Source organism: Rhopalosiphum padi, chromosome 2, assembly GCF_020882245.1.
Source record: "Rhopalosiphum padi isolate XX-2018 chromosome 2, ASM2088224v1, whole genome shotgun sequence".
In the NCBI taxonomy this organism is placed as follows: Eukaryota; Metazoa; Arthropoda; class Insecta; order Hemiptera; family Aphididae; genus Rhopalosiphum; species Rhopalosiphum padi.
This window is the reverse complement of record NC_083598.1, coordinates 60,156,586-60,183,481: the sequence shown is the minus strand read 5'-3', so window position 1 is coordinate 60,183,481 and position 26,896 is coordinate 60,156,586. Positions and strand designations below refer to the sequence as shown.

Genomic DNA, 26,896 nt, shown 5'->3' with positions numbered 1-26,896 from the left:
TAAATTAATAACGACACATTATTTAATATATTACATTAATTTACAGTAAACTTATTTTTATATAACATAAACAATATTTTATATAGGAACTTTGTACTTCATATAATTTAAACACCCAAAAGTGATACACTTTCAAGTGTTTCATCTTTTATTTAAAAATAAAAATTGTATACAATAAATAACTATAGTAATTATTATAAAGTACACTTACTGTGTACTATTCAATAGTTGTCATTGGCATCAAATAAATGCCAATAATCAGATAAACATAGAAAATAATTTAACAAAAATTATGATTTGACTCAATATTTACAGAAATCATTTAGAGCAATAATTATATAACCCTTTTACAAAATTTAATAAATAAAAAAATAATATACATCTAATTTTAAGTCTTTTTGCCTTTGATTAACATTCAGCCATGAGAGAATCGTTGAATTCATCCTGAAAATTCTTGATTCATGTTGCAATAGAGTACATTTATATCTTCAGGAATTGATTCTGGTTCTGAATCTCTATTATCAACAAAATTAACTGTAGGTGTTCCAGATAAATCTAGGTACTCGCATGACAACTCTAGATATTCATTATTAATTATTTTAATTGGTATTTCATATCCTTCATTATTACTTATGGGTTGAGATGAAAATTCTTGTTGTGAATCTGTACACGCAATAAGGTCTATTGTGTATTTCTCTGAAGGCAGTGATACATTGTGTAGTTGTGCTAAATAATATATTATTTCAGATACATCATACTATTTAAAATATTCAATAATTTATAATAATTTTACATACGATCATAAGAAATATTAACATAATCCAGTGGCATAGCCATGTATGATTTTAGAACTTTTAAACAGTACTCAAATCTAGGACGTTTTTCTGGTTGTACATGCCAACATTTAAGCATCAAACTATATCTGCAATAAAACATGTAAAATTAATGTTTTAATTTTAACGATTTAATATTGCACAATATATTTAAATTAAGCTTGTGTTTATTTACAATAAATAATTGTCCCTTAATTTTTATTTTCACACATTCAAAATCTACTATGTATGTCCTATTTAATCATAAGACAATATGTCTCATTATAAATAAAATAATCTTAATATACATATATATATAGAAACAATAAAATATATATGTTTGTAATTTTATACATGAAAGGTGGACAAGTGGATACTGCTCTGTTGTATAGTGGGGCCATTCTATTGAATGCATTGAATTTAATTTCAATGATTAATCATTTTATACCAAAAAACCATTCTGAGTGGAGACGGTATATTAACTTAAGATATTTCATATGCATACAATTTGTATTGAAAATTAAAAAAATGAATAACATTTTTTGAAAATTATACCATACATAGAATATGATAATATGAACATTGCAGTTTCTACAATTATTTGTTTTCGAGTAATAACCAAATATAGAAATCAAATTTGTCAAAAATTGGTTTTGAGTAAAAATTACCGGTTTTCCTTAATTTTATTTGTTTTTTTAAATATTAAGAAAAATACTGGGAATTTTTTACTTTTTATCACACTAAGTACCAATTAGATCCAATTTACTACCATAAAATACTCCCAAAGTTGAAATCTAGGCATTGTAAAATCAATACATTATCGTTCCACTCACTAACTACTATTTTCTTACAATCTGTATTTTAAATTTGAACTTTAATGTTTAGACAATCTTATTGCCAGTGCTGGATCTAGAGGGAGGGAGGGGGAGCAAGTGGGTATCCTTGTCCTAGATGCTGTTGGTATAAGGGAGCTCTTAAGAATATGAAAAATACTGAACCCTGTTGCTAATACTATATAAGGACGCTAAATTTTATTAGCCCTGGGCGTCAAAAATCCTAGATCCGGCACTGTCTATTGCAGTTTTTAAAATATTTACATACTTAACTTCAACTAGGTGCAAAATTGAGCTTATCAGTTTAAACAGAGTATTTCATATAGATATAAAATATCATAAAAATGCTATAATTAATATAGACATTAAAATGTTAATATTAAAAAAACTATGGTATAAATTAATAATAAAATAGAAATTATAAATTTCAGAAGGTCAAATAAATGGGTTTCTATTACTTGATCAATAATGGTAGATAGGTATTCAAAACATTACTATTGTTGATTGAATTATATGCCAGGATCAATATCAGCGGTATACCCTGAATAGAATTATTAATTATTATTGTATATTTACAATGTTCTTGGACAATTAATTGGTTTTTCAAGTCTTCCACCATGCTGAACATGGTACATAACATTTATATTAGACAGTCCTGGATAGGGCTGTTGACCCAGAGACATGATTTCCCATAATAATACACCAAAAGCCCATACATCAGATTGACTGGTAAAAACACCATCCACTAATGATTCTGGTGACATCCATCTAAAATAAAAATATAATATAGATACACAAAATATATATTATAATATATTAATAGTACCGAACAGGCAGTAAAGCTTCTCCTTCTTTTCGATAATAGTCATGTGTATAAATATTTCTTGCCAATCCAAAATCACCAATTTTTATGATTCTCTCTTTAGGGTCAGAAGATGATACTAAACAATTCCGACAAGCTAAATCACGATGAATAAAATGCATCTGTTCCAAATATGAACATCCTTCTGCCACATCAATACACATTTGTATATAGTCAATAAGGTTCAATACCTAAATAAGTAAATTGGATAGATATGATTTTTTTTTTTTTTATATATAATAATAATAATATTAATCTTACATTAGTTTGTCTGTTCTTCCTTAAATAACTCAATAAATCACCTTCTTCCATAAGTTCCATAATAATAAAATTAGGATCATTATCTAAACATACCCCAATCAATTGTAAAATATGTTTATGTTTGAAATTATTCATTAGTTTTGCTTCTTTTAAAAACTCTACTACTTCACATTGAGTAGCACCTTCTTTTAATGATTTAATGGCAATACGTGTTTCAGCTTCTCCTCTTACTATATTTTTAATTGTCCCCTCAAAGACTTCTCCAAATGCTCCTGATCCTAATTTTTTAGTTATTCTTATTTGCTCTTTTTTGATTCTTGGCAATTCATTTTTATCTTTTTTTTGGAACAACACAGCGCCTTGGTAACCCACATTTACTGCATGAAAAAATGTGGGTCTTTGTGGCATTTCTCTTATTCTCCCTAATTCCACATCAGGTCTCATCGGTCCCTTGGTATTGAAAGTAATTGAACCTACTATAGTAAAATGTTTAAAAGTTAATTAATTAAAAATAATATGCACAATTGCATATAATATTACATACAATACTTAATTAACATTGTCAAGAAAAGGCAAATCAAAATAAATCCTGTTATTAGTATTTTCCAAGGAACATCTTCATTTCTTAAAGTTTCTACTTGGTATTGGGGGTTGAATGGTTCATCTGAAGTTCTATATTCACTCCACCAACCATGATGATTCTCTGCCTTAACGCGGAATTTAAATACCAAGTCTCGTTTCACATCAGACATGAACCAATGATTTTCTAAAAGTCATTTTAATAGTACATTATTATAATAATAAATTTTAAAGTTGTCAAAAAATGTAATTACGAGGTCCACTGTAAACAGTTGTCCAATTAGTTGTATTTAAATTCAAACTTCTTTTATTTCTTATTTCGCTTATAATCATTCTTTCTAAAGAGTAACTTTTAACACGCGATTCTGATGGATCCCAATATACTATATAAACAGATGGTAATGTTTGATTTACTTGAGGAAATCCAGGTGGGCACGGTCTCTTAACTACAATATAATATAACATTGATAAATTAATGACACAAGAAGCAGAGATTTATTTATTTATTTAATTTATATTTAATATCACTTGAAATATAATAAATATTAATTATTAAACTAAAACTTAAAAACAATTTATTATTTCATATTGTGATAACCAGTTTAACTTTACTACTATCTTTACTTTTAAAGTTAAAAAAGCATTAAAAAACATTCACTTTTCAAGTTAGAAAAATGAAAAATATTACTTATAAATGGAATTTTTGTGTGGAAACTATACATGAAAAATTAATAGTCAATCCATAGGAGATAACTTTAATGAAAATTCACTAAAATAAAATATATAAATAGTTTCTTACAAATTTAATATTACTTAACTTTCACAACACATCCCACCCTTCAATAGTATTTCTAAGACAGTCATATACTTAACATACATTAAAACCTTTTCTATTATCTCTAAAAATATAATGAAATCTTAAATACAATGATTTAAAAAGTACCCCACAATAAATTAGTACTAATGAATATTGAATTATTACTGCTTACTTGATTCAGTTAATCCATCAATTGTATATACAGCCGTTATATGATTTAAACAATATAATGATGTATTATTTTCTATAATGGGTCTGTCATTTAAATCTTTAATTCTTATTGAACACATTGATTGGTTTGTTGTCCAGTAAATATTATGTTTATCAACTGCCAGAGATGTTAAATTTAAATTTGAATTTACAGGAAATATAACTGAACATTTACAACCATTAATATCAGAAACAATAATATTTCGATATTTGCCTTCAACCCAAAGAAGTCTCATTTTACCACTATTTGATATGTAAGATGTTAATACATTATCAAATGGGTACAAATTAGAACAATTGCAATTATTATTGCTTGAGTATACAAAAGTTTCAATATCTGCACCACTCATGTTACTTTTCAATATATGTTTTTCATTGGAATCAGGAATTTGTTCAATCCAAATAAATAAACTATAAATTTAATATTTTTGTTATAAAAATCATCTATTTAATCAAATACCTTGAATTAAAGTTTAATAATTATTATTTACCCTTCAGAAAGAACAGCCGAGGATGGAAATATTTTATTTGATCTAGACATGACTATTTTAACTGTTTTTAGCCTGATATCAAAAGCCATAATTCTTGATTGGTTTTCAGCAACTTCAGACCAAAAAATTGTTTTTGATATCCAATCAAATGAAAGATTTTCAATTTTTATATCAATTTCAGAAATTGAATAAATCTAAAAAAATATATATATTGTATATATAACATAGAACAAAATCGCTAATTCACTTTTTAAAATCAGTTTTAGATTTTACTTTTATTAAATAATTACTTTATTATTAATTGATTTATTAATTGGTGAACTGTATATAGTTTTACTATCGGTCCAAAATGCAATATCTTCTACATCATTTAAGGTAAAACTAGTTACCAAACTATTTGTTAATAACACTATTTGATGATTATTTTGTTTATTTGAATGGTAAATCATTATTTTGGAACCACTCACTAAAGCAGTTTTAAATTTGAAATTTGCAGAGTTATAAGTTTGATTGAATATTATATCTTGGCTCCATCCACTACAGCCAGCCATAGAACAAGCTCGTATCTATTTTAAAACAAAATTTTTAAATTTACACAGTTTATTAATAATAAAAATAACAAAATATTACTTTAAACATTAAATCTGAATAAATAGAAAGTCCTGTCCATTTTGTTTGTGTGTTAGTAGACACAATAGATTGTTTTGAACACACTTGCCAAACATTTTTTAGTTGATAATAACATTTAACTTCATAGTTTGTAACATTTTGAATTATAGAATGTTGAAGTATGATATTCATAGTATGATTATCATAACTAAAGTTTGCAAAAATTCGTATGTCTGTTGGTACAGTAGGAATTGGTGAATAAACTGTTACTACTTGAGACGAACCCCAAACTGTAGAAGCTTTGATACTGATTTCTAAAGGTGTACTGTCAACTAATACTTTAGTATTTGGTGTTTCAAACTATAAGAAAAAATTTAAATCATTAGTAATTAGTAGTAACTATGCTTAATATATCATAAAATGGATTCACACTGACTAGTCGATGTCATATTTTAATATAATCAAGTTAAATTTTTAGGTAGGTCTGTTAAAAAATTATTGTACATGTTGCGTCCATTTTGCGTTCTAACCTATTTTGTGAAATTCATCCATTTCACAAAATGGATACGGATATTTAGTAGTAATGAAATTGTTCCATAATCTGTACATACACATGACGAAACAAATAATATTTGAATAATTTTTATGCATTCTAGTTATAGATAACTATTAGGTAAATTTATGTTGTAAATAATAATAATAAAAATAAATAATTAAGTAAAATTGCAAAGCACGCAATTTATTTTTTGTTTGAATATGGGTTATTACATTTTAGATTTGATTTAAAACAGATAAATTTGTTTATTTCACATTTACCCCTTATACCTAACTTTTGCTTTATCGAATAAAATGCTTTATAAATAGAAATTTTATCCAGTTCACGAAATGGATCAGAACATAAAATGAACGTGACATATATAATATAGAAAATACCTTTTCTTGATATTGACAAGTATAAACCTGAATTTACATATAATAACGGTAAATATATGATATGTAAGTATTATGTTTATCTATAAAAATTATATTTATGTATAATATAATTAAAACTTAAATACTAACTAGAGAATCAATTTTACTGTCTTCTTTTTCCAAAACTTTAACAGTATAAGAAACTAATCCATGGTTAACAGTTTTAACAGGCTCCCAGATGATTTCATACACACTTTCATTAACTCTAGGATTAACTTTTATCATTCTTATGTCCACTTCTTCTGGAATAACATTTGTTTCTAAACCTAAATAACAATACATATATTTAAATGGTAATAATTAAATATAAATAAATATTCATATTTTAAAAAAAAAATGCGTATCTTAACATCGGTGTATGTAATATAGTCACTTACAAAATTATAAAATAATATTACTATTTATTTTATTAAACATAAAATTACTGTGAACATAATAAGAAAATACAATTTTAAAATTTTAAAACAATCAATTAATATGTTATGACTATTTTTGTTTATTATTATTAACTATATTTATAAATTTGTTTTATTTATACTATGTACCTTTTGGTTTTGGATGAGCGTATTGATCACGCACGCTAAATGTCTGAATACCATTTAAATTCATAGCTCGTATAATTGCAGGATATTGGCCATCTGTATCACTCATCATTATGTCATTGCCTTTTTGAAGCCACAGCAAATGATGGTCTACATAGAATAAAGGTCCTGGATATAAAACAAAATAACTTGATATCTACTTCTAATGCACATTATATTAATATTGTATACCTTGAGTGCATGAGTTATCAAATTCTTTAATAGGATTTGGATTATTTAAATCATTTAGCTTCTCCGCAGTCGGTGCACGGAATAATTTTGATTTTTCATTTTCTCGAAGTATCCAATATACCCAACTACCAACAGAATCCACGGCTAAACTCATAACTAAAATTAAATGTAAAAACATACATAAAAATTATTTTTTAAATAATTGAAATTTTAAAATTTAATTTATTTTCAGGTATTATACCCCTTTTTCCAGTAAAGTAATCTGTACTATAATAACTGTGTTGTTCTTTTCCATTGAGTTTTGAAGACTTAACTGCAAACCCAGTTGACCAATATAAATAACCACCAACAGATTCTACTTTCAGTTCTTTAGCAATATTAGATGCTAAAAGCAACTCTCTTTGACCTCCAAATAAATTTTCTCTTAATATCTAAAAATTAACACTTAGTACTATTAGTATTCATTAATTAATTGAAATACAAATATTTATTACTGATTGTTTTGATGGATCTGCCCAATATATTTTGCGACCTAACCAGTCAATTGCAATACTTTGAACACTATTAATATCTTCTAATGTACTTCCTTGGCGACTTGTTAAATTCAGCCAATTAATTTTACTCGAATTAACTACATAAAAAACACAATCTTCATACCAAGCAACATCATCTAATGAAGAATTTTTAATACTGATCTAGAAAATAAAAAGTAACATTTATCAAATAATTGTCAAAATACAATGTATCAATTAAATTAACTAGCTTTATAAAAAAAAAAAATGCAGAAAATAATCTCATTTTTTCTCAATATATTGCAATATAAAATAATATTTGAATAATGCTAAGAATATTATCATATCTATCATAAAATTCAAAGTGAATCAATGTGTAAGACAGATGTACAATATTTTGTCCAAAATATTTTCTAGTTAATACTATGTTAAAACAATATAAAACACATATATATATTTACTTCATCTTCATTAATTGAAATTGATTCTATAAAATCACCCATGATATCAGATATCAAAATTTGTTGTGCATTTCCCCAAAGTACAGAAACATTGTGATTTAATGTTTTTACTACAAACTCTGACGACCATGGTCCTTGACCGGATGACGAATAAGCAGCAACTTTTATTATGTAATTTGTATTTGGTGATAGCGAATTTATTAACACTTCTGTTTTATTAGTATCAATATATTTCCAGTTTGTTCCATTTTCAAATTCTATTGAGAACAAATAACCCCATCCTTGCCATGAATTACGTCCTACAAATGTAAATTATAGTGTATTCCATTTCTAAATAACTGTCAAAATAGTAATTGATTTGTATTTTACCTTGTCCACCTAATAAATGCGGAACCTGCCAAGTAGCCTTTAGTTTACTAGATGTAGAAATTGCCTGCAAAGACTGTGGTGGATTTCTTGGAATTGGTATTGGTTGTTGATCAGTAAAATTAGATAAAATTAAATTGTAGGAAAAATGCATAGCTGGATAAATATTTTGATAGTATTTTTGTTCATTAATAAAATAGTCTTCTCCCATCAATACTGAACCATTTGACCAATAAAATGATCCATTAACATATGATAAGGTTATTGCATCGTTAAACAAGGCAGTTATTGTGTTATTTCTAATATCTATTACATCTTGACTGTAAAGTACAAAAATATCTAAGATAGTCAATGTTCATAAAATTTAAAGAGATTAATTTAAAAAATAATATTAACAACTACAAAAAAATAAATTTTTTGTCGTAATTTAATACATTTGACAAAGAAATATGAGTAAGTGGTGGTCAACATAAATTACTTTATGAGCAACAAAGAAAAAACGTAATACTAGTACAAACAAGATAAAAAATAAGCTTTATATCATGATGCACTAATCTTTATATCATCTATATATTATAAAATATTTAGATTTAAAAAAGCTTTTAAAAACAAGAATAATAATTTGAAAAATGTATCGAATATACTAATATAATACAATTTTATTAAAATATTAAATTATAGTCACCAAAACTATTATAATATAAAAATAAATCAACAAAAATGTATTATTAAGCAACAGATATTAATAAAAAAAATATAGATAAGATATTAGAACAATAATGCATATTATATTATATTAATATTGTACCTATATAATGTTTAATATAATTTTTATCAAAAATAAAAATATTTCCACATTGTTTAGAATTTGTATATAAATTAAAATTTTGGAAATAAATAGAAAAAAGCAAAATGTTGATCATCACAGTCCACAAATGCAATCAAAAAACATACATCTATATTGGGTAATGATTATCATTAGTAATTGTGTTTTAAAAACTTACCCATCTAAAGAAACAGACATTATTGTGTTATTCTTTGGGAATAACACCATTAAACAAAATTTTGTACTGTCTATTATAAATGGTCCAATATTTTTATTTTGTAGAATTAACATACTAGACATTTTTAAGTTTTTTGCTTTTTTACTTAAGTCCAAACGATAGAGACCCAATTTTGTTGTCCAAAATAAGTATCTGATTTCAATGAGATTAAATAAATATAATAACAATAAAAATATATATTTTATAATCAATCAAATAATTACCCATTGCAAGGATCAACTTCTATTTGGAGTGGTTTATATTCAAATCCAGAAATTATTTCTTCTATTTTTTTTTGTTCTAAATCAAATTTCTTTATACTATAGACTATAGAATTTCTATTAGTTTTTGATGACATTAAAATATATAGGTAATTATTTAGCCAATCAATAGTGGTGTCCATTAATATTTCTTTTTCTGTTGTTAATAAAGTGTTTATCTTGTTGTTAGACAATGATAGTAAAGAACCCGAAGAATCCAAAATATAAGTAGTATTTGTACGTATATTAATTGATACACCTAAGATACATTTTTATTTAAGTTCAAAACATAAATAAAATATAAAATAATTTTTAATAATACTCATACATACTATTGATTGTTTGATTTGTGAAATAAACACTAATAGGAGTATCCATCATTTCTATAGTTTTCATATATATATCATGATTAGATACAAGGAATAAGTGCACAGGTTCGGGAGTATATTTTACTAAAAATAAATAATGAATCACAGAATATTAATTTATGAAATATTTTAAAATTATAAATCAGACTAATAAACAACATATTATTTACTCATTGATGTAGGTAGGGTTTTGACAAAAACATTGGTCATTGGACCAACACCATATTCATTTCTAGCAGCAAGTGAAATTGAATAATTTTTTGCAGATTCCAAATTCCGGAACATGTAAAAAAATTCTGTCTCATTTTCTTTGCCAGTCAATATTTCCTAAATAGTATCATTACATTTAATAAATATAAAACATTTAAAAGATAGAAAATACAACAATAAAAATAGATGATAGATAAATACTAAGAGAAGTGTTAAATGTTATAGAATATTAGTTTAAGGAAAATAAATCAATCTAATTAATAAAATAAAAACAGATAATTAATAAAAAATAAAATATTTGATACTTAATAATGCATTAGAAAGTTAAATATTATAATACATTAATAAGACATTCAATTATTTATTAATTAACATGGATAAAGGTAAACTAAAAGCATAAATTACTATAAAATTTGTACTAAAACAAGAAATGAAAGGTTAAAAATATCAAAAATCCCAAATACCACAATATTATAACTGAGTTAAAGAAAATGGTAACACGGAAATTGCTCTGCTGTATAGTAAGTTATATGTGCAATTCATCATTTAGAATGTCACTGTAATAAATATGTTATATTTGAATTCAAAGGCAAATGATTCTGAACAAAAAAAAGTGCTCTTAGACTTAATTTCTAAGAATATTTTATAATTTATTTATAATACTAATAATAATGTATGTTGAACTAATTTTTCCCAACAACATATGTAAAAATATTAGGTATATAAATATAATTAACTTAAAATAAGGCTAAATATTTTTTAAATTGTATTGTCAACAAGTTTTAAGATAATAGAATTAATATTTTATAAATAACACAAAAAAATAGCTTTATTTATTCAAGGAAAAGTCATACATTTTCATTCAAATATCTAATTTTGTCAAAATTTCAACTTAAAATGCCTATAAAAAGAAGTGTTTTTATGTACTTATTAAAATTAAAATGTTCATAACATTTAACAAAATAAATTGTGATTGATCATAATTTTGATGAATTTTGTCAAAATTTGAATTAAATCCTCAAATAATTTTTTTTGCCAATCCCAATAATTTAGAATTGCTATATGTAAAGATTATAATTTTTGTATTAAGCTTTGGAGTATTTTGATTTGAAAAGTCTATCAACATAAATTTTAAAAATGTAACACTTGTGAATTGTTTACAAATAGATAAAAAAAAAACCAAAATATTTTAAAGATTGTATATGTCAAGAAAATGGTAATATAAATAATTTGTGACAATTTTAAGTACTCATTTTTAAAATACAACAAAATAAATAATCAATTTTAGTATCACGTAAATATTCCAGTTTCTATTATCTTGAAAAGTATTTTTATTTTTTTACTTTTGAGCTCCCAAATACAAACCTTCTATGTGAATTACACTCTAAGTTCAAGATTGAAATATTTTTACTGCTCTAAAAGGTGATGTATAAATGAATAATAATAAAAATATACTTCATCTAATCAGAATTTAAAATATCAATAAATATTACGATATAGTATTTTATATAATATACATTATAGAATCTCTATTAATGATACTAAGCAAATTTAGACTTGACTTATGAAATACAATTAGTCCAAATAATATAAAAATATTTACATTTAATTAATAGTATAGTAGATTTAGTTTAACAGAATATCAATTATTAGAACTAATTAAATTTATTTCTTAGACATTAAATAAAAGTAGTATTGATTTGTGCTTTGAAGACCATGCATTTTGGTGAAGAAGAACATATAAGCCAAACAGATATTGTATGTACATATTATTTTCTGACCTTGAAGATGGTGTACTCTTTTGTTGGTTCTTGGATGGTCAAGTGATAGGAAAGGATTGGGGCTAAAGGAAAAGGAATAGCAGCCCATGTAACTGATATACTAGAATCTGCAGGAATTGTTCTCACAATTTCTGGTGACATTGAAGGTGGTACTCTGCTGGGATGTGTGCTGATTACCACGCTTGGTTCAGAAACCACAAACTGCATCATTCCAGACCATGTTAATAATAATACCACACGAAACTAATAAAGATAAAAACAATTAGGTATATAAGTATTGATGATAAAATAAATAAAATAAAAAAACAGATAGCAAAGTTAATTAATTGATCAATAGTTAAATACTTATTTATAAAGAACAAATAAGAGAATAAAACTAATTTATCTTGAATTAATATTATTAAATATAAGTCAGGGGTCACCAATTAATATTTTTAAGGGTCACATTAGGAATCTGAAAATTTTTCGCGAGCCATAAAGATTCTTAGTACATTTAATATTGTCGTATAGTATATGTTATTTATTCTTAGTCTACGGGCTGGATAACATTGGTTCGTGGGCCACCCTTTTGGTGACCCCTGATGGCCTGATATAAGTCATCAAACATTCTAATAATATATTATAGAATATAATCTCATAAAATTAATTAGTAGGTACTTGATAATTTGTATAAGGCCGAAGATTGTCCAATTGTATAATAGAGTCATTGTTCCATGTCTCTTTTTGACAGTATTGCCAATTTCCTGGATTATTTTCTAATTTCCATTGAACTCTGTATTTAAAATTTTTCCTTCTTACACCCTTCCATTGAAGCTTAAGAGATTTATCAAACAGAGAATCTGGTACTAATGTCGGTGATGGTAAAGGACCAATTTCAACTAAATATAATATATTATATTGATATTATTAATATTATAATTGAATAAATTACTAAATTAACTAGGAAAATATTAAACATACACTGGAGTTTTTGAAAGTATAAAGTAATAGCATCATTACATCCTGCAATACAATATAATTTGCTTTGAGATATATGATTTGCATTAAAATTGTCCTATAATATATTTAAAGTTGTATTAATAAATATAGTTTTAAGTATGAAATTATTTAATAAAATTTACATTAACTTACACAAACTTTTGAACAATTATTATCAAGTGCTTCGTTCCAGAGAGTACATCCTCTAATACACTGAAAAATAAACAAAAATATCTTTTTAGTATAAAAAAAGTACAATTATAAATGTAGGAATTTATAATTAAATGTTAAATAAAGATAGTGAGTACTTTTACTGCTTCATATAATATCAAAACATGTAAAGTAACTTTTTTACAAATTACAATGTAACATTGTATAATTATTTATCTTGTTAGCTAATATTATGGATACCAAAAAGAGTCATTTAAATACATTTTAATGTTCAAGCATATGTCTAGGTACAATATTTATTAATATTAAAGTTTCAAATTCTTTAGTTTTTTAACCTAACAAGAAATTAGTGTACACCCCGAACCCCACCCCATCCAATAATCACTAATATGGTTTTTAAGCAATTAAATTGTTTTAATAAAAGGTATAATTAATGAAAATAGTTTTAAAATCTAAATTTACAAATATAATTAATAATTTTTTTAATCTTGGATTTTTACACAAATCCTAGTTTTGACATAGGTAATAGATTTTGTTTTTTTTTCTGATACTTGAAATTTTCTGTTTTTTAGATATTTTCTATACATACTATAATTTTGATTTTTGAGCTATTTATTAAAGACATACAATTTTCCATTTTTTTAGTTTTTTTTTTTTTATAAATATTGATAACAAAATTATTCACGGATTAAAAATGTTTAAAAATTTAATACAAGATACCTTATATTAATTAAGTTCGTTTATCAATTAAAAAATAATATATTTGTGGATATAATATTTTTTTAAGCGTTTAAATTTTGAATTTCAATAATACTTATTTTTAAGTTAATTAGAGATTTATTATATTTTTTTTTTTTTTTTAATTTTTAACAAGAAATATACAATCTGTACCCTTGGGCACAATAAGAATATGTGATATAATAAATTTTGTACATGAAAACGTGAGGGAAGAAGCCATCCAGTGAAAGCACTACCTAATTTTTTTTAATATATGTATATTTTTTCATTTTATTATATTTATAAAATATAAACATCCATAATCATAAAAAACTTTTTGCTCAATTAAAAAACGTGAAAATGTAATACAAGTTGTTCTTACAGTTATAGATATGTAGAAATACTAATACATATATTAAGTACAATTTATTTTTATAATTTTATAATTATAAACATTTAAAGTTCAAATTTTGATAAAATTCATAAAAATCGCGAAAATATGCATGCAGACATGCAGTTGAAAAATTAATAAAATGTACAATTTTTACAGCTAATGATTGAGAATTTAAAACAGGATCTCTCATATAAGTAATTCATACGAAAACAAAAATAATCTAAAAATATATAAGCATAATTATTTTTTATTGACATTTCAAGTTCGAATTTGGACAAAATTACACATTTAAACTATAAATAACGATATCCATTTTGTTATAGTTCAAAAATATTATTTGTTGAGACATAAAATATTGACGTATATTATTATTATATTTTGTTATATTTTTCAAATGAAATGTTTTCGCAAATATTAAATCAATCTACTGTATTACTAATAGTAGAATAAATTACATTAGCTAATATAAATATCAAAAATATAAAATATACTTAGTGCTATAGCCTATATATAGGTTGATAGACTATCCACGTTCAGAATCTTTTTTTAGCGTACAATGATTGAATGATGTATTAAAATTTAATACACCCATCATAGTGAAAAACTCGACACTACCAGTACAAGGTTCAACAGAGTGCTATCTACAGTCTACATACTAAAGTAGTAGTAGTACAATAGGTAGAATTAATATTTAACCAAAATATTGCATTTAAAAACGTCATTGTGTGTTTAAAAATTAAAATATAATAATATAGGTCTTAACTTTAGGTCTTTAGAAATGTCAAGTACTCAAGAATATTATTTTTAAATTATAAAAAAATAACTACTAAGATCGTTATTCTTTGTTTAAAAATCTTATTTTTCCCAAATTTCAACTTTAAATAGCTATTAAAAAAAAAATACCATATTTATCTATTATTTTGATGTTTTGGTTACAATATGAACTACTTATGAAAAATCTTGTTTAAATTATCAATTTTTAGCTTTAATAATTGAACATTAAATTAATTTTTAATTACGAAATAAATCATAACAACTGAAAGGAGTAACATTGTAATGAATGTTCAAGTTTTTTGACCTAATATATCAAAATTGATGTTTCACAACTCAAAGTTTATTAATCAGGAATGAATGCATGCAAAATATCTGAAAATGAAAAAAGGTTATAATGTTAGTATTTATAGTTGTATATTAAATGATAAGTACATTATTGATATTAATATTTCGTAGGAAGGATAATTCTTTAGGGCAGAGAAACGGCCGCGGCGAAATATTGGAGTTCGTATAATTTATTTATAGTCACTATTCTACAGTTTGAGAAATTCCAACAAATTAACAGTTTATAAAAGCGATAACTATACGGATAATGGATTTTAATACAATTGCTAATTCTCATTTCAAACTGCAGTATTATACACTACGGTCTACGATTATAGATATTACCATTGATTATAATGAATTACTATACCGTGTATCCGTCGTAAATTCCTATGGCTTACAATTTTTTGAACTCCTGTATTTTGTGCATGCTCAACACAACTTTGTTTTTAAAATAAAAATCCTCATTTTGAAAATCATTTTTGTGTTAATCAATTTTTTTGATTGATCTATCAAATTGTATTCTAAACCCAAAATTGGTGAATGGGAATAATTTTTTAAAAAATGTATTAAATTTGTTTTTTTTTTTAGATGAGTTTTTTTCGTTTTAAGCACCATATTATGATACATTATATATTTATTATTAATAAATTTATAATTTGATATAAAATATTTATAAATTAAATTTTAAATAAAAATATATAATACTGTTAAAAAAAATTATGTAATTTCATAAATGTGTAAAAATAAAATAAAATAAAATACTAATTCATAAATAGTAAATAATTTTTTTTTTTTTTTTATACAATCTATACAGTGTTAAGTATAAGAAGCATAATAGATATAGTTATAAAAAGAAATACAATTTAACAGAAGGGCTTGTGTGGAGAAACCGCCCACATGTATCATAAGGTGCTTGTGCTTAGAATATAAAAAAAAAACACGTTAGTATTGAATACAAGATCAAAATTGCTTGAAAATAATTGATTAACTCGAAAATTATATTCAAAACGATGGTTGTCATTAAAAAAAAAAATTAAGTGTGTTGTGCATGCCATGAGTTAAAATAATTATAAGTCATAGGAATTTATGACCGATTAGTCTAGTTTAACGTCCCGCAGACAGAGTTGAAAAATATTTATAGGTTAATAAACTAATAAGTAATAACTAATGAGTGATTAAATGTACCCTGTTTTCGCAGGCACGCGGTATAATATTTATAATCAATTGACAAGTTACATGAAAATATTATTATCATTACCTAAATTCAGTAAATATACAATGTAAATTATACAAGTTTTGAACGCCCCCCACCCCGAAAACAATTTCTGGATGCGGCCTTGCAAGTTACAACATTCTAACATAGATCAATGAATCCCAGATCATTTTTGTAATCCACCCTTTAGCTGATTGCCATAAATAATAAAATTTGAGTGTTACACTAATCGTATTTTCGTACGACAAAATTAATTGTGATTTACCTGCAATATATCAAAAAAAATTACAGAAAAAACAACAGTTTAAAGTACGATAACTGAATATATATTATGATCTAGGGTTCCAAGGTGTAAATAATATATTTTGTTAGAGATGCAATAAAATAGTAAAATAATTCAAATTTGACATTAGTTTGTGCCGAATGTGGATACCTATACAAATACAGATATTTTTAGAAGTATCTTAATGCATTAATAGGTATTTATTAATATATTTTGATCAACTTTTAAATTTAAAGTAAATTTGAAAAAAAAATTAATATGCGTATACTGAGTAAGGATAAGACGTGGAGCAAAGTACATACGTCATACAAAAATACGGACAAACAAGGTACTTGTATAATTTTAAACTCTAATATAGTCTAATGATACATTAGAAGAAAATATTCAAATCATTTAAAATAACGTAGATTTGATATTACATTTGATACCAATGATAACAAGGATACAATTAAAAAGTTATATAAAAAACAAATGACAATTTAAAATATAAATACATAATGGTATAATTAAATATTTATTTAAGTTGCATAGGTACATATTAGGCATACTGCAATAATTTAAATAACAGGACCAACTTAAATATGGAATACAAAATATATTCTAGTTTTGAAGTTTTTAAAATATGCATTGAGTATAATAATTAATTCGATAGTTAATAGCGTAAACAGATAAGGCGGAAAAAAAGTAATACTTAACTTGATCCACTACAATTTAGAAATTACTGATTAAATAACAAAAACGTTGTTCTTAATAGTGATAAATAAAAATATTGAATTTTTATTAGTTATAATGCTCACTCAGAACAAAACAAAATATATATTAACTAACAACTGTTGGCTAAATGAAATAAGTAGTAAATAATTAATACATTTTTGTTTTTATTTAAATTGAACGATGTTGACCAGATCCACGGCAATAAAATTCACACGGTACATCATCCGGGACCCTAACAATATATTAATTCGATAAAATAATAGTCAGGGTTACTTATTAGTCAATCCACAAATGCGGGTCGAGAACCCCTTCATATCAATTTGACTTTGTTTAGTAGCAATAATTATTATTAAACGTACTGATCACACTTCTTTATTACATCAAACATAAACATTTGAGTTAGAATAATAGACTAGAATAAACTTAAATAAGGCCATATTAAATATTACATTTTACTTAGGTAATACAATATATTAATATTAAAGGTTATAAAATATAACTAGGTAGATATATAAAAAGATAACACTCTCATTTAAAAAAAAAATGTTTTCTGCTCTGAGCATATAAATATTTTCAAATGTTAAATAAACAATTATTTGATTTAAAATAATTTTGTAATAGGAATTTTAAATACATGTTTAATGTATACCTAAAACGTATATCCAATAAAACTCAATTTGTAATTTAGAAAGGTAATATTTTGAGTTTCCATTTGAATTCAAAAATCTATCAAACATCAACAAACAAATAATGAATATTAATTGAATATAAGCAATAGTAGTTTGTAATTTTTGTTCATATTTTAAGTACCTGACCTTAAAAGATAAGCCACACTTACGTAACCACATCTATAAAACTGTTAATAATTTAAATTTTAAACTTACATTTTTAATCGTAACTTAGATATTTCATCACGATTAATTATTAAGTATTGACAATTTAGCGTCTACTTAAATACTATAGACACTAATTTTCGATATGTTTCAGTATAAAACTTCTCTTCCCTTCAGAAATGTTTATGTACACCACTACACGGATTATGTATTAAGGGCTTAGACTTTTTGTGTAGCTCGAAGAAGTAAAAAAGCACGCATATTATTTACATTAATTTATTACATTTAATCTTGAGTATTAGAGATAATTAATTTGGAAAAAGTAAATTAATAAGACAACGTCAAATGTAACTTATTTTTATCCACCAAGGGCTGAAGGGAACAACGTACATGGTTATATAAAATATACAAAGATTTGAAAGATTCATTTTCTTCACGTATGAACCAAGGATTAAAGTTTTATATAAATTACAATTAACTTCTATTGTCTGCAACAAGACAGGAAACGTTCAATAAATATTTGTTCACAGCGAAATATGTACAAGTATCCCGACCACTTGATTCAATTATTCCGTACTGCAAAATAATTACACATAATAATAACCTAGCGATTAAATTTTGCTGATTTTAAATTACACAATTTTTGAAAAACGAACCACTCGCAATAAATGTATGCTAGTAAAATAAAACTAGATACATATAATATTAATAATATCATACAACATAAGATGGACATGTAACAATAATATTATTCATAGAATCTATTAGAGTTACTTGAATTATTATTTCAATAATATCCTAATTTAAGTAGTAACTATATAATTTTTGTTAGCAGTAAGCAGATGTGACCATCTGCATCACTTTTTTTTATTATTAAAACTAACTCTAATGAGAGAAAATAAATGCAAAACACATCCAAATCCCATCTTTAGACGTCTTGTTATAAATTAATATACATTACATGTTATTATACATACAATTTACCAATATAAAATTCTATAAACGTTTTTACACAATATACTCAATATTGTATTTATAATTAATTACGATTATTATCATCTATAATACTCAGAACATCAAATCAAATATTACTTAACAGGGTTTTGAAGATAGATATATTTAATAATATTATTAATATATTGGTTATGAGAGAACCGGATGTTATAGTATACTCTATGACGTATAAATGATGTTCACGGTTTAGTACTTTTCCTAGCTATTAACTGTGACAAAATAATAAATTTCACTCATCCTGTATAAAACTTATTTTGTACTGAATAATATAACTTTACTGTAATTAATAAGGTGTTAATAATATATTATAAATTAAAGTTAAAAATATAAATCAAATAAAGCATAAAATCAATACGATAATAAATAGTATTAACCATAATTCAATATTTCTAAGAAGTATCGTAATAATATAGGATAATGTTTTACAGATTTAACAGAAATATTAACATGAAAAGGATCTACGCATTAATACACAGTCTAGTTTATCCTATTGTTCAGCAGTTTTTTTGTGAGCGGTCGAGTGAACTTCCGTAGCGCCCTTCATATCCCATCAAATAACCACCTGACATTTAGATTTTTACAAAATTCCTACAAATTAAACTGTATCCGGTTGTAAAGTTGCATATTAAAATATTTTGTACTAATGTGATAAACTAACAAATGAATACTTCATAACATATAATATTATATTATAATAATATATAATATTCTGATAAATTGTTTCTAGAGTTAAAATATTTTAATTTTTGAAACAATTGAATACCTAATACCTATAACCTATACATTATAATGAATCTCAGCGGAAACAGAAATAGATATATGATATAAGAATGAATACGAGTATTTTATTTTAAAACCCCTAAACATTATAATTTAAATTATTTTTAGGGTTTCGGCATATAAATGACATGGTTAAAAAAATAATTTTATACCTAACCACATTATGAATATAGATATCAGAAATTCGCCCGACATGGAAACCATTAACGATGTACATGTAAAATCAGATATATATAAAGACCGGATATAAAAAAAATATATTCTCAAGGAGATTTTTTTTTTTCGCTTTTTAAAATTCTAGTATATAAATAAATACATTATGCAAAATATCAAATAAATTTAGTGGTATAAACCAAAATAATTCGTATTTAATGGAAGTTATTATTTGTTATAAATTATAATGTGAAAATAGAAATATAGTTTATAGATATAAATAATATAATATATATATATTACCTGATTTACTGCACATTCAGAATTGCATAAAAGCTCTTCACGATTTGTAGTTTCATTCTGAAATAAAATAATTAAAATTTAATTAATTATAATAGTTATAATACCATTAAGAATATATCTATTATTATACAAGTTACGGTTTCTTAGTAAAATAAAATTTCACAAAAATAATTATTTATCAATAAGGGTAAAAAAAAACAATCAATTAAAACGAATTATTGATTAAATTAAAATAAGTTAATAATAAAATGTATACATTAGGTTTTATTCGACATTTATTCCTATATTTGATTTAGTTAATAAAATACTAACCTCTATTGTTCTACGTTTTTCAAAATTTAAGTGTAGAAAATTATTATTATAAATTAATAAAAGTTTAAGGTTTTTATTTTTGTTTCTTACCTACTGATCGTATTCTTTAGATGAGTAAATTAAAATTAAACAAATATGAGTAAATCAAATATATATGTGTGAATCACTCTAAATTATGCGTTAATAACTTTATTCGAATAATTATAACGTTATTATATATTATATACTTGAACTTAAAATATGATAGTGGAAATTTAGTTATAAATTAGAGCGATTGTATGTTTTTGTTTGCTTACATTCAAAAAAGTTTATGTTTTCAAAAATATAAGATTTTTTAGAGCCAACATATTTAAATATTTAGTACTAAGTTTAATTACTAATTTCTATTAACCATTTAAATAGTCTAATAAAGTAAATTGGAGTGTATAATAATTAATAATTAGGCACGTAAATAAGCGTGTAAGAATAAACACGACGGCCGGTCTGTAATCTGTATAATATTAAATTGTAACAGCTAGAGTACAAACTACAACTAGGTATATATACAATTTTATCAACCAACTTAACTATGCTAGTATATTATTATATGATTTTGTAATTTCACAATTAAACTTTTTTATTTCAAATCTATTACCTGTACATTGAAATAATGCATACTAAAATAAAAATGACCATAAATGTATATTTTCTAAGTATAAAAAATGATAATAGGGAACTAAAAATCATCTTATTTGTATACAATAAATTACAAAAATTAAATTAAATACCTATAATCCAAAACAAAAATAAAAAAATAACTAAGTATAACAGAATTGTTATAAAATATAACCAAAATGAAACAAATATGCGTGAGAATTTATTTACGTTAAAACAAGTGCCTAATAAGAAACACCAAAGAATCACATTTTTGAACAGGTGGTTGAATAAATGTTCATTATCTACCTGCGAGTGAAATAAGCGGACATCCTGTACGCCCCTGTAGACACGTTAACTACCTTTGTAACTGTCTGGATGAACACTTACTTTTTTTTATTTACTTGCAAGAGGTAGGATATGAAGAGAATAGTTTTACTACTTTTAAATATAAAGATCATTACTACCATTATTTATTAACACAAACGTATAGCATTATTTCTTTATCGATACATACTACTAAAATTTGTTTTAAACTACTTTTAGATAAAATTATTAGTCAATTATTTAGTATTGCTTAAGTTCACATTATTTTTATAGTAAAATTCTGTTATGACTGATTATTAATGTTTATAAAAAACAGTACAGTAATTATTATGCGAATATACCAAACTAAATAATTGTGTAATATAACTTCACAATATAAATTAAAATTAGCAAAAATATAATAATAAATTGAATTATTTAAATATTATTATAGAATTATCTACTTATAATATACTATTCTATTATATTATATTACATTATATTGAATATACTCACGATTTAGGAATTAAAAAAAAACAAAGGTAAACATTTAAAACCTTATATTTGATGCAGATTTGTGTCAATAAAATTTGTAAAAATATTTTTCAATACAATATGTAGATTATCATTAAAATAAATTAAAATACGTCATATCAGCAATGCGTATCTATACTATATATACCAATGTGTTACTAAATATTAATAGCCAACACGGTCATAATTAATAACAAAATAGTTGACCGATAACCGGTAGTCTGCTGGAGTAGAAACGTATTTCATAAATACAAAGAAACGCAATGTATGCAAAAATAGTTCAGGAAATAAAATAAGGTAATTTCAATCAAAAAAAGTCAAAAAGATTGTACTGATTTATATTTAACAGGTTAAATCAATCTTTAAGAGAACTACTCATACATGTGTTTTCTCCATCTTCTAAACGTACGGACATGGCAAATTTATGTTCATCAAAATCGATTACGTGTTGTTAGTTTTAATATTAAAGTAAATTGATCTATTATCAAACTTGAAAATAATGACATTATCTATTTAAGTGCTTAAGCGTCAGATTTTTAAAATTTTTAAGCAAGTTATATGAGTATGTAAAATATTAAAATTAATATAATTTTCTTAAAAATTGAATTTTCGTAAAAAAAAACAAGGTACAAACACAGATAATGTTCTTACCGTTAGTTAGATAATAGGTCAATTAACTAATTTAATATAATCAATTATTATTTATATTAAGAAATAGTTTTAATAATCTATGATTGAAATTAACAATTAAATAATTCTTATAATTTCTTTTATTATTTGCATATGTAGTAAAATCAATTTATCAATTCTACGTCCAAAATGGTTAAAAGTGCACAATAATTTTATTTTATTAATATAATACGTTTTCATAATATATTAGTGATAAAATTATCATAATCTAAAATATTAATAAATATGTTATAAATACATATATAATAAATATATACAAGTAAAGTTAATACAAAATATAAAGTTTAAACTTATATAAACAATTGACATATATATAATCCTAGAATTCTAGAGGGGTAATGTATTGAAATAGTTTAACTAAAATGTTTCATCATGTCAGCAAACTAAATTGCCTTAATTAATTTGTGAATTTTATGGCCAGGAAATGTACAACTACAGAGAGAAAATATCTTGTAATATTTTAACCATACTTGAAAGCAATTGTAATAATTGCTCTTAATAGTATTACTTATTAAAAAAAAAAAACAATTAACATCTCTTATTATGTTCATTAATACTATGTTTATAATCTTATAATCTCCCAAAATAGCATTTAAAAGCTGTTCATTTTCATTGATAACCTCTCAGTTCAAACCATTAATTTTAATTACAGGAGCCATGATGTTTTGTCTGTAATCTAAAAAAATTCAGGTTACACATGGAAATATCCATATCTATATACAATATCTGTATTGTTGTTTTAGGCGATGAATACAAAAATTGTTTATACATAATTTACGAAGTAAAACTAATTAACAATTATACATCCAAACCAGTAATAATATTAGACAAAAGTAAAATAAATCTTTACTAATTGATAATTTTGATGTAAATATCAATAAAATTAAAATATATACCTATGCCCCCCTATAGGTCCTATGGGCTATAATTACATTTAGTATCAGGTGATTAGTACGATTACAAATGCGTAAATAATATTATTTTATTGATACGAATAATATGTTAACCAACAAATTAATAATTTGAACTGAAGTTAATAATATTAACCGAATATTATTGACAAAAGATAAAACATAATATATACCTTTCAAAGTGGAATTCTATATTATTTACTATAGTAGTACCGTAAAATATTTCAAATTCTGATTATATTTGTGATCCGCTTATCGTAGTAGGTAAATGGTGATCAATTATTTATATAGAATAAAGGTAAAACAACAATTATTTCATTTACACGCATTAAAGATTTATTAATTATTAATTTTACTCATTAGTTGTAAACAAATATTAGTATCTTATCTACATTTATGAATATTATAAAAAAACATTCTTCCTTCATTACCTGACCTTAATACCTATCATTTTTAACTTTTCAATTTTACACCAATAGGCATATATACCAATATGGACCAACTATTTCTAGATATAAAATATTATTTACATCAAATGAATGTTTAAAGGAATACAAAACCATAAATTTATTTAACATTATTATATGAATATTACGTACAATATCCACTTAATTATTTGTTTTTATATTAATAAAATTATTTAGGTACTTATTACTCATAAAAAATTGAATTTTATAGAAGAACAACAAAATACGTAAATAAATACGTAATACCTTTAATAATGTCTATAAACTAGTTCGTTTTAAGCTAAAATTACTCTATTCGGTAATGATAAATTCAAATTTTTCATTCAAAAATCAAAATACATAACTTTGTTAAGCGTTATTTATATTTAAGGGGCCCTATATTTGAAATATTACATATTATTCCATTTGTCGTAATATAGACCAAAAACGTATACAATAAGGACATACCTAATTTAAAAACAATTAAAAAATAAAACAGTATTTAATTTTAAAAAAATGGCTATACATATTATATACAAGTATATATATATCAATTTTTTAAATTATTTGTAATCCAGTTTATAATTAATACTTTTAATTTTTGAATGATTAAGAGTAAGACAAAGAGAAAAGCCGTTGAGTACTTGAGCAGTTTTAATTTTAATTAGGAAAAATTGGGCAAATAAACTAAAATATAAATAAATTATTAAATGATAAATTTATTTTCTCATCTACATATTCATTCAGGATTTGCGATTTGGAGTCAAAATATACTTTATTGTTGTAATACTTTATTATGAAAACTAAATACTAATATTGAGTACATCTGATATACGTTAAATATTTTTCCAAATTCATTATAGTTTAGCAGTAATTAAAATTGTTTAAATTTGGATATATTAACTCAAAATTATTCAGATTCCTGACATTTACAGTATTTAAATTTATGTATAAATAATTTTGCATATAAGTATTAGTAAAAATGTATAAAATGTAATTCTGTAGGTGTTTAATAAAAATCGTAATCAACCAAATAAAATAAAATAATTTTTTTAATTTTTATAAGTATAAGTACATCATGAAATACGGGTATTTCGTATTTACACTGATATTTAAAATTATCTATTATTATGGATGGTGATTATTTTAAATTGACATAATATTTTTCAAAAGAGTTGAAATAACGTAAACTTTATCGCTAGGTATTCAGATGACAAAACAATAGCTAATTGGCAGTATGTATAATATTTAAAAATAAGTAAATTAAATACATTATCTTGTATTTATCAATCAAAGCAAAATAATTAAGTATATGTACCTACCTTATATATATTATTATAATACTATATAAGTATAATAAATAGTGATTTTATTAATAATTATTAAAAAAAGTTTATTTATAGATTTGCTGAAACCGACACAAATATTTTATTTACATCGTTTCCGAGAAATTATTCGTATTAGGTGCTTATTGGTTATCCAAAATTAAAATCCTAAGTTATACTATAATAATGTAATACTTAATACATTAATGTTTATTTAAAATTGAAAAATGTCCAAGTCACGTGAACAAATTATTTTACCTGTAAATGGCACCTTTCAATGCATTCCAAACGAATGGTATCCTTTTGAGAAACTGTATGCGCTGAGATTTCAATGGCCAACACCAGAGTTACAAACAAGTAAGGATTAACCATGATCATATACCGTGTGAGTGCGTAACGATTTACTATTAAAAGTTATGTTATAATACAGAAGAACGGGACGTCGAAGTGACGAAGATACGCATGTGGGCAGCGTAAAAATTAACAACAACCGAACGAACCATACGAAGGTCGCGGGAAAACTGAAATCTAAATCTGAATTCGCCGGACCAGCGGGCAGCGATTGGTGACAACGAGGAGTCAAAATTTAAGAATATAACAGAACCACGGTCGCGTCATAGACGGTACTAGTGGACTCTATAATAGTAAACTGGTTCGTAGAACTGTGATATTTAAAGTTTGCGCCGTACCGCGGGCAACGAAGAGAGAGAGGAGACTGCAACAGCTGCAGTTGATGTGCAAACCAACTAGCGCCACCAACCATTCACCGATGGTCGAGAAATGCACTACCATCACACTAAAAGTTTCGTGGCGGTGCGGTCGATTCTTATCACCCGTTATCACACCGCATAAATATAATAGGATA

At 24.1% G+C, this 26,896-nt stretch overlaps 1 protein-coding gene across 4 annotated transcripts; it reads right to left on the bottom strand.

The window, feature by feature from the left end:
* LOC132919314 (proto-oncogene tyrosine-protein kinase ROS) lies at positions 1-26,795 on the bottom strand. Of its 4 annotated transcripts, none has more exons than XM_060980817.1 (28): positions 26,290-26,795; positions 20,875-20,931; positions 13,352-13,411; positions 13,181-13,274; positions 12,878-13,098; positions 12,221-12,463; positions 10,400-10,556; positions 10,194-10,313; positions 9,826-10,120; positions 9,563-9,754; positions 8,562-8,878; positions 8,193-8,491; positions 7,714-7,914; positions 7,461-7,650; positions 7,220-7,375; positions 6,992-7,156; positions 6,537-6,712; positions 5,496-5,834; positions 5,156-5,431; positions 4,866-5,059; positions 4,337-4,785; positions 3,602-3,793; positions 3,313-3,534; positions 2,769-3,241; positions 2,472-2,698; positions 2,222-2,413; positions 798-922; positions 1-726 (listed from the first exon to the last, which is right to left on the bottom strand). In XM_060980817.1, the coding sequence occupies exons 1-28, from the start codon at positions 26,407-26,409 to the stop codon at positions 440-442; spliced, it is 6,039 nt and encodes a 2,012-aa protein (XP_060836800.1). In that variant the 5' UTR covers positions 26,410-26,795; the 3' UTR covers positions 1-439. The 4 variants fall into 4 exon arrangements, with proteins under 4 accessions (XP_060836800.1, XP_060836801.1, XP_060836802.1 ...); XM_060980818.1 differs by having other exon boundaries at positions 2,769-3,244; positions 6,992-7,138; XM_060980819.1 differs by having other exon boundaries at positions 2,769-3,244; positions 12,347-12,463.
* Between the last annotated feature and the right edge of the window lie 101 nt (positions 26,796-26,896).

Excerpts from the sequence above, each read along its gene's own strand:
- LOC132919314 (XM_060980816.1), bottom strand. The coding sequence starts at position 26,409 with ATGATCATGGTTAATCCTTACTTGTTTGTAACTCTGGTGTTGGCCATT. Across the intron at positions 8,879-9,562 it reads ATGTCTGTTTCTTTAGATGG|TCAAGATGTAATAGATATTA; the intron begins GTAAGTTTTTAA and ends TGTACTTTACAG. Across the intron at positions 4,786-4,865 it reads TCGGCTGTTCTTTCTGAAGG|TTTATTTATTTGGATTGAAC; the intron begins GTAAATAATAAT and ends TTAAATTTATAG.